At 44.4% G+C, this 9,022-nt stretch overlaps 1 protein-coding gene across 3 annotated transcripts; it reads left to right on the plus strand.

Annotated features, from left to right (window-relative positions):
- The first annotated feature begins 412 nt into the window (after positions 1-412).
- Positions 413-8,678, plus strand: LOC109777900 (protein GIGANTEA). 3 transcript variants are annotated; one of them, XM_020336453.4, is made up of 16 exons: positions 413-597; positions 2,443-2,582; positions 2,725-2,841; positions 2,935-3,012; positions 3,109-3,163; positions 3,253-3,395; positions 3,492-3,748; positions 4,214-4,272; positions 4,437-4,677; positions 4,748-4,898; positions 5,029-5,238; positions 5,674-7,167; positions 7,269-7,337; positions 7,488-7,706; positions 7,866-7,958; positions 8,045-8,678. In XM_020336453.4, the coding sequence occupies exons 3-16, from the start codon at positions 2,755-2,757 to the stop codon at positions 8,348-8,350; spliced, it is 3,462 nt and encodes a 1,153-aa protein (XP_020192042.1). In that variant the 5' UTR covers positions 413-597; positions 2,443-2,582; positions 2,725-2,754; the 3' UTR covers positions 8,351-8,678. The 3 variants fall into 3 exon arrangements, with proteins under 3 accessions (XP_020192042.1, XP_020192041.1, XP_020192043.1); XM_020336452.4 differs by having other exon boundaries at positions 2,737-2,841; XM_020336454.4 differs by lacking the exon at positions 2,443-2,582 and having other exon boundaries at positions 419-597.
- The last annotated feature ends 344 nt before the right edge of the window (positions 8,679-9,022 follow it).

The raw sequence follows: 9,022 nt of genomic DNA on the forward strand, positions 1-9,022 counted from the left end.
ATGCCAACGCTCAAGTTATATTACCAAAATAAGCAGAGAGGAGAAACCATTGCATGAGTCACCAAAAATCCAGGGACCATCTTGAATTTTCATCATAGTTCGAGGGTCACTATGCAAAACGCATGTGCACGCGAATATGCGATGGATGGCTGGCATGGCATGGGGGTTCATCCATGCATCCATGCCATGCGCCCCTCCCGAAAATATCAAGGCCATGTCAGCCGCGCCCCCTGGCGATCTCGCCAGCCCCCAGCCGCGCACGCGCGAATAAGTATCTCCGCGCACCCACCGGTCACCGACCTGCGGGCCCGTCGCTCCACAGCCCAGGTGTCAGTCACGCAGGGCACCTCATGGGCCCTCCACCTCTCGACCCGCGAGCGAGTGAAATAACGGAGCAAACACTACACAGACCACCGCCTACCCCTCCCATTACGGAAAAAATCTTTTTCTCGCCTCTCCTCGCCCCTCGCAGTTTTCTCTCTCCTCCTCCTCCCTGCCTTCGCCCCCGCCCCCGTCCCGCCCCGCCCGCCGCGCAATCCCGTCGCCGGCGCTGCCGATTCGCCGCCCGAGCTCCGTATTGGAGCGCTCCCGACCGAGGTAAAGCTCCTGGATCCTCCCCTGCTTCCCCGAACTCCCCCAGCGCTCCGTTTTGTTCATTTTGCGCCGTGTTTGTTCCTCTGCCGCCTTGATTTTCGCTCGCGGCTCGTGGAGCCGGTAGGTTCGCGGGTAGTCCGTGCCTGAGTGTACTCGGGCGGTGTCTCGGCGATGGTTTTGGCTCAGAAGTTTGTGGTCTGGCCTCTGGCGGCGAGGTCCAGTTGATTGTGCTGCAGTTTCTCCTCGTAATCTCGAGTAGATCAACGGGAGGTGGACGCTTGTTCCTGCGGAATTCGGGGCGATTCCGGATTTTGCGCGAGTACTACGGATTCGAGCTGGGGCTTGCTGTGTCATTTGGGCGCGTAGATTTCACAGTTTCGGATGCGGATGTAACCGCTGGAGCGGAGATAGTTGGCTGAAAATCGTTTGGGGGTGAAGATGGTTCTATGTTAGCTTATAGTTTTCCATTTGAATCCAGAGCTAAACAGAACGTCACAAGCAGAAATCTCAAAAGAAGCGGGTGCTGTGTGTCTGCAAAATTTCACTTGCTTGCTTTTGAAATAATACCTGATGCGCAGAATTAAGCTCCACTCCTTTGGGTTCCGCTGCTGTTCAACTTCCGAGGCTTACGTGTTGGAATGGATCTATATTGCATTTGTCTACTTGCTATATTCAGCGTGGATGGATCTAACCGAATTTTCTAAATTAGAAACGTGAGATGTTCGATAATAGAAAAAAACATGTTAAGGCAAGTGAACTACCAATATTGTTTTACCCAAATTTGGTTAGCAGTCATCTGACTTGCAGTTATAGCCCCTCTGATATATGTGAATTGTGTATTATTATGTTCAGATTTGTATGAACTTGTACAGTAACTATAGGCTTACAAAGTATCTCTACTATTGTTTTTTCTTTCTCCTTTTCTTCTTTCTGTTTTTTGTTTATGGGGTCCCAGTTCCGAGTTGTTTGCTTTGTTTCCGCGTTGTTCCATTTTGGTGTTACTCATCTAATACAAACCGCACACGTTTTGATCTGACGCGTGTTCGAGAAAGATGGCATATCTTCTATTTCTTTTAATGAAAATGATAATGGCTGCTCCTTTTCTAGTTGAGAATTTGATGCTTCTAGTCGTGTAAAAACACACCGATTTTACACACATGGGCTCTTTCTTAAGTCCAAAAGACAATCCTCAGCTCCGAAACAAAATCGTTCAATTTGCAACCTAAAACTACCCCCCCCCCCCCCCCACACACACACACCCACACTCAACCCACCCATGCCAAAATAAAGAACATCTTTTGGAAGACGTGCCATTTACGTCCAAGGCAGCCATCTCTCGAACTCGAGGAATCATGTAGAGCAAAACTGGATCTGAAACCAATGATGAAGATGAGTAGATGACTGAGAGCCCTTGGATCCTGATCCAAGGGTCAGAGTTGGCGATTAGATATTTCTTTCCTTTGCTTCCGATTCCTCAAACCAAACACCAAACCAATGTGTTCCTATACTATCTTATTTCCCCAAGCATCTGGAATCATTCCATTCCATCCCATTCTCAAATTCCAGGATGGTTCCATTCCAGTCTACCTCATTCCTCAAACCACTAAGGGTTTTAGAGTTGAAATCCTTGTTCTGACTCTGGTAAGGGCTAGGAATGTAAACGAGACTTCTTTCTAGAAACATGTTGCCAAGGCTATGCAAAATTTGTTCCATTGGCTGGTTGGCCTCCTCTCTTTTTCCTTTGTCAAGTTTCGGCAATATTTCTTGTTTTAAAATTATTAAAATGACATCTATAATAATGTCCCTTTCCTTCTTTCGATTTTCCTTTTGCTATATTTTGCAATGCAGAGACGTTAAGCGCCTATGGTTGGAACTGGTTGATATGATATCTGGTCACATTGTGGGATGCAATCCCCCCTTAGTGGGGGGTGATTGAAGAAGTCAACAATAGGAGAACTTGCATCTTGCTGAAGTTTTCTGCTTCTGAGGCAAGTAGCTTATAAGAAGAATAGGGAATGGCATAGATGGATAAACTGACCGGTTATTTTAGCATGCTGTTGATTAAATATGCTTTTATTGCTAACTGGGGCAGTTTTTCTAATTTCTTTCTTTCTGAGTGTTCCTCTCTAGTTTCTTGAGCAGGCTCTTAAACTACCAAGTATGTCAGTGTCAAATGGGAAGTGGATTGATGGGCTCCAGTTCTCATCACTGTTCTGGCCCCCGCCACACGATGTGCAGCAGAAACAGGTACAATGCTCATAGTTTAGCTATGTTATATATGGTGTAACTTTGCGGACACCTGATGTTAATACGACGCTTCTGTTGTTTTTCTTTTTGAAGGCACAAATTTTAGCCTATGTTGAGTACTTTGGTCAGTTCACATCTGATAGCGAGCAATTCCCGGAGGATGTAGCTCAGGTACTGTATCTCTTAGCATAAATTAGTTTTGCTTCTGGTAAAATTTATATCAACTGTTAATATTTGTACCCTTCCATCTTTCTTGCTTGTGTGCAGCTAATTCAAAGTTGCTATCCATCAAAAGAAAAGCGGTTGGTAGATGAAGTATTAGGTAACATATGAACTTCTGATAGCTACACATTATTACTACAGGCATATGAAGAAATAAACTGACACTCTTGTTTTTTACATTTCGCCCAGCAACTTTTGTTCTCCATCACCCTGAGCATGGTCATGCAGTTGTACATCCAATTCTTTCACGCATCATAGATGGGACACTGAGTTATGATAGTCATGGTTCCCCATTCAATTCCTTCATCTCTTTATTTACCCAAAGTTCTGAGGTGAGGCCCTTACTTTCCTGGTTACTTTTAGTTCTCTTGCTTGATGCTGGTTGTGGTTGAAGTTCTGTCGCTCATGAAGTGTACTTTTGGCTGCAGAAAGAGTACTCAGAGCAGTGGGCCTTGGCCTGTGGAGAAATTCTTAGAGTTCTAACTCACTACAACAGGCCAATCTTTAAAGTTGCAGACTGTAACAACACCTCTGACCAGGCCACAGCAAGTTGTTCTGCCCAGGAGAAAGCTAATTACTCTCCAGGAAATGAACCTGAACGGAAGCCATTGAGGCCATTATCTCCTTGGATCACAGATATTTTGCTAACTGCACCTTTGGGCATTAGAAGCGACTATTTTAGATGGTGAGTTGACTCTAATTTCTTTTTATCTTTTTCTTATGAAACACGACTTAAGGCAATGTGACTATTAATAAGGAGCAAAATTAGCGAATGGAGAAACAGGGTAAATAGTAGAACCACGTGAGGAAAATAGTATTACTGTTACTGTTGTAAATCAACAGTTTGCTATCATACTTCAGGCCGAAAGTCAGGAGTAAGTGACCTGTAATCAAGACCAAACTGCAAGCATCTCCAATATGCTAATGGGAGTGTGTGCTAATCAACTCCAAATATGCTAATGGCAGTGTGCTAATCAACTCTAAATATGCTAATGGGAGTGTATGCTGTACATGAATAGTAAATGTCAACGCTTTTCAGCTTGTTGGAATATATTTTGTTACTGTTTTAAATCAACAGTTTGCTATCATACTTCATACACTTTGCAGTAATATTAGCTGATTACTCTTTGTTTCATTTTAAACCTATCAGGTGTGGTGGAGTTATGGGAAAATACGCAGCCGGTGGAGAATTGAAGCCTCCAACAACTGGTTAGTAACTAGATGTTTTCTTTATTCCATCGAGATTTTATGTCTTTGTTACTTCTTATTTTGATTATGCGGGTTTTCCAAGTGTGGAACACCTTTTCTTCTTGTAACAGATGCTAATTCTTGCCATAAACACAAATGATTAATTATATGTCTTTTTAATTTAGCTTACAGCCGAGGAGCTGGTAAGCACCCACAACTCATGCCATCCACCCCAAGATGGGCTGTTGCCAATGGAGCTGGAGTTATTTTAAGTGTCTGTGATGAGGAAGTAGCTCGTTATGAGACAGCAAACTTAACCGCGGCAGCTGTTCCTGCCCTTCTGCTACCTCCGCCGACAACACCCTTGGATGAGCATTTGGTGGCAGGGCTACCCCCTCTCGAACCATACGCTCGCTTGTTTCATAGGTAAGATCCTATCAATTGTCATACCAAGTCTGCTTTCCAGATTATACTAAACGTGTTACTCTCTTGTCAGATACTACGCAATTGCCACACCAAGTGCTACGCAAAGATTGCTTTTTGGTCTTCTTGAAGCACCACCGTCATGGGCTCCAGATGCACTTGATGCAGCAGTTCAGCTTGTTGAACTCCTTAGGGCAGCTGAAGATTATGCTACTGGCATGCGGGTATAACATACTGCACACTGGCTGTTGTTTCAGTGCCGTTAATCGTGATGCCTCACGATACAAATTTTCCATATCGTATGTTTTGGGTGTGCATGTTTATTAATCTTGGTAACTTTAAATTTCTGTCCAGCTTCCAAAAAATTGGTTGCATCTTCATTTCTTGCGTGCGATTGGAACTGCAATGTCTATGAGGGCTGGTATTGCTGCTGATACAGCTGCTGCGTTGCTTTTTCGCATACTATCCCAACCAACGTTGCTTTTTCCTCCACTAAGGCATGCTGAAGGAGTTGAAGTGCAACATGAACCACTGGGTGGCTATGTATCATCATACAAAAGACAGGTATGCAGTAGTTTCTGCATCTGGTTAATTTTTTATTACCTGTTTTTTCTTTAGTAAAGACTCGAAGCATAGTTAGTCTTTTCTGGGGCTTACGTATTCTAGGCTCTGTTGTTAAGTTACGTTACTGCATTAGTTGAGCTAAAACACTGCTACAGACAGATCATCCTTACAGTTAATTTCCATTCAGCATTTGATCATTTTTGCATACTTGCTCCTGTGGAATGCTTCTGTCAATTCGTCAATCACTTATCTTGTGGTTTACCACGTTCTATGACTACTGTTTTAGAGATTTCACACCAAAGCTGCGCATTCAACTATCGTTTTTATTTACACCCTTCCATGTGGGAATCCATGTTTTAGTTTTCTTGGTTTTACTGATTGCTGCCTTATGTCTGCATGACTAATTTACCTGCTTGCACTTTGAACTATTCACAGCTGGAAGTTCCTGCATCTGAAACCACAATTGATGCCACTGCACAAGGCATTGCTTCCTTGCTGTGTGCTCATGGTCCTGATGTTGAGTGGAGAATATGTACCATCTGGGAAGCTGCCTATGGTTTGTTACCTCTGAATTCATCAGCAGTTGATTTACCTGAAATCGTTGTAGCTGCTCCGCTTCAGCCACCTACTTTGTCATGGAGCCTATACTTGCCACTGTTGAAAGTATTTGAGTATCTACCTCGTGGAAGTCCATCTGAAGCGTGCCTTATGAGAATATTTGTGGCAACAGTTGAAGCTATACTCAGAAGAACCTTCCCTTCGGAAGAATCATCTAAAAGACCAAGAAGTCAATCCAAGAACCTTGCTGTTGCTGAACTCCGTACAATGATACATTCACTCTTTGTTGAATCATGTGCTTCAATGAACCTTGCTTCCCGGTTGTTGTTTGTAGTATTAACTGTTTGTGTCAGTCATCAAGCTTTGCCAGGGGGCAGCAAAAGACCAACGGGTAGTGAAAACCATTCTTCTGAGGAGGCCACTGAGGACCCAAGATTAACCAATGGAAGAAATAGGGTCAAGAAGAAACAAGGGCCTGTTGGTACATTTGATTCGTATGTGCTGGCCGCTGTTTGTGCTTTATCTTGTGAGCTTCAGCTGTTCCCTATCCTTTGCAAGAGCGCAACAAACTCAAACGTAAAAGACTCTACAAAGATCCTGAAGCCTGGAAAAAACAATGGGATCAGTAATGAGCTACAGAACAGCATTAGCTCAGCAATTCTCCATACTCGTAGAATTCTTGGCATCCTGGAAGCTCTTTTCTCCTTGAAGCCATCATCAGTTGGTACCTCCTGGAACTATAGTTCAAATGAGATAGTTGCAGCGGCTATGGTTGCCGCTCATGTTTCTGAGTTATTTCGCCGGTCGAGGCCATGCCTAAATGCACTATCTTCACTGAAGCGATGTAAGTGGGATGCTGAGATTTCTACCAGGGCATCATCCCTTTACCATTTGATCGACTTGCATGGTAAAACTGTGTCCTCCATCGTGAACAAAGCTGAGCCTCTAGAAGCTCACCTGACTTTTACATCAGTAAAGAGAGATGATCAACAACACATTGAGGAAAACAGCACCAGCTCATCGGGTAGTGGCAACTTGGAAAAGAAGAATGCTTCAGCCTCACACATGAAAAATGGTTTTTCAAGATCACTCTTGAAATGCTCAGAAGAGGCTAGGCGAAATGGTAACGTTGCAAGTACATCCGGGAAAGTTCCTGCAACTTTACAGGCTGAAGCATCTGATTTGGCGAACTTCCTTACCATGGATAGGAATGGGGGTTATCGAGGCTCTCAGACTCTCCTACGATCTGTTATCTCAGAAAAACAGGAACTATGCTTCTCTGTTGTCTCGTTGCTCTGGCATAAGCTTATTGCATCTCCCGAAACGCAGATGTCTGCAGAAAGTACATCAGCTCATCAAGGTTGGAGAAAGGTATGATTCGTGTGGCCATTGGCATAACACAACAATGCTTCAGTGACATTCTAATTTTGTTATCTTATTAACTGTACATCTGACATTTTTTTTACGTATAGGTTGTAGATGCACTTTGTGATGTTGTTTCAGCCTCACCAGCCAAGGCTTCAACTGCTATTGTTCTGCAGGTAAAGATTTATTCAGACTTTTGGTCGCAATGAAATTTGGTTCAGATTTTGGCTTCTTCTCCCTTGTTCATTTCTCACGTGGGAACATACATTGTCTTCATGACATATACATACGCATTTCCTGTCATATTTATGGACTCTTGTATGCAGGCTGAGAAGGACCTACAGCCCTGGATTGCTCGAGATGATGAGGAAGGTCAGAAGATGTGGAGAGTCAACCAGCGAATAGTTAAACTGATAGCTGAGCTTATGAGGAACCATGATAGCCCAGAAGCATTGATAATTCTTGCTAGTGCTTCAGACCTTCTGCTTCGTGCTACAGATGGGATGCTTGTTGATGGTGAAGCTTGTACCTTGCCTCAGTTAGAGGTAAGATACATATACAAACTTTCTTCACAGAATAGCACAAACATATCATCTGTCGTACTTTGTTGTCGTTAAAGTATCATCGACTCATTTTCTTGCTTTGGAAGTTGCATGTCACCGATTCTTTCTGACAACATTGTTCCTGTGATTGAATATGCACAGCTCCTGGAAGTAACTGCTAGAGCTATTCATCTCATCGTTGAATGGGGAGACCCAGGTGTAGCAGTTGCTGATGGCCTCTCAAATCTGTTAAAGGTATGTCATCTGCTCAGATCTCACCCCTATTCTGTTCATCAGAAACACACCGACGTTTAGAATGCTAACACTCATGTGGTTTGCAGTGCCGTCTATCGCCTACCATCCGCTGCCTCTCCCACGCTAGCGCACACGTACGTGCGCTCAGCATGTCCGTCCTCCGTGACATCTTGAACAGTGGACCACTAGGTTCCACTAAGATCATTCAAGGCGAGCAACGGAATGGCATCCAAAGCCCGACCTACCAATGCGCGGCAGCAAACACGGTGAACTGGCAAGCGGATGTCGAGAGATGTATAGACTGGGAAGCCCGCAGCCGCCGCGCCACCGGGATGACCCTCGCCTTCCTCACCGCTGCGGCTAACGAGCTCGGCTGCCCCCTTCCTTGCTGACAAGGCCATATTTGGAGCTGACAATCAGCGACACTTGACAGTTGGCGCGAGCAGTTGCTGCATGGTCAGCGAGCAGGATGGCTAATTAATCCCTTGCTCAAGGATGGCTTCCCAGTCTGCCCTGCCCCCATGATGTGATTCAAAACTGATGTATATTAGCTGATGTTCCCAATCATACGGAGCTTTTGCTCCCCCGGTGTGATTTTAACTTGCAATCTGACGTTAGATGTTCAAGCATATTGAACTGCTTGTGCTGTAACTTGTATTCATGATGTAACCGAAAGATGTCCGCTACGGTAAATGAAGACATGTCATTTTTCGTTCTCCACACACATGCCTATCTGCGGAGCTTCCCCACCGAGCCTGCACGTTTGCGTTACATAGCATGTGCGCAATGGTACCCATTGGTTGCTTTACCTGATTCTCCATCTACAAATGCTGGGGTCAATCACTTTTGTCGTACGATTCTATCAACATAGAATGATCTTTTTACATCAAACAGCGAAGCGAGCTCCCTGGTTCGTTGCTTAGATCGAAACCAGGGTCGCAATGAAGTCAGTATATACAACCTTCAAAGGCTGCAAAATTCAAAGAGATACGATAGCGAAAACACAGAGCTAGGGCAGCCGGACACAGTTCTGGCCTGCAAAACAGGAAACTCATGCAGGCGTC

Source organism: Aegilops tauschii, chromosome 3 (genome assembly GCF_002575655.3).
Source record: "Aegilops tauschii subsp. strangulata cultivar AL8/78 chromosome 3, Aet v6.0, whole genome shotgun sequence".
Taxonomy (NCBI): domain Eukaryota; kingdom Viridiplantae; phylum Streptophyta; class Magnoliopsida; order Poales; family Poaceae; genus Aegilops; species Aegilops tauschii.

What these genes read in the sequence shown, in the direction of transcription:
- LOC109777900 (XM_020336453.4), top strand. Translation starts at nt 2,755, where the DNA reads ATGTCAGTGTCAAATGGGAAGTGGATTGATGGGCTCCAGTTCTCATCA. An exon ending in TATTTACCCAAAGTTCTGAG is followed by an intron (nt 3,396 to 3,491) that starts GTGAGGCCCTTA and finishes TTTTGGCTGCAG; the next exon opens with AAAGAGTACTCAGAGCAGTG. An exon ending in CTCATCAAGGTTGGAGAAAG is followed by an intron (nt 7,168 to 7,268) that starts GTATGATTCGTG and finishes TTTTACGTATAG; the next exon opens with GTTGTAGATGCACTTTGTGA.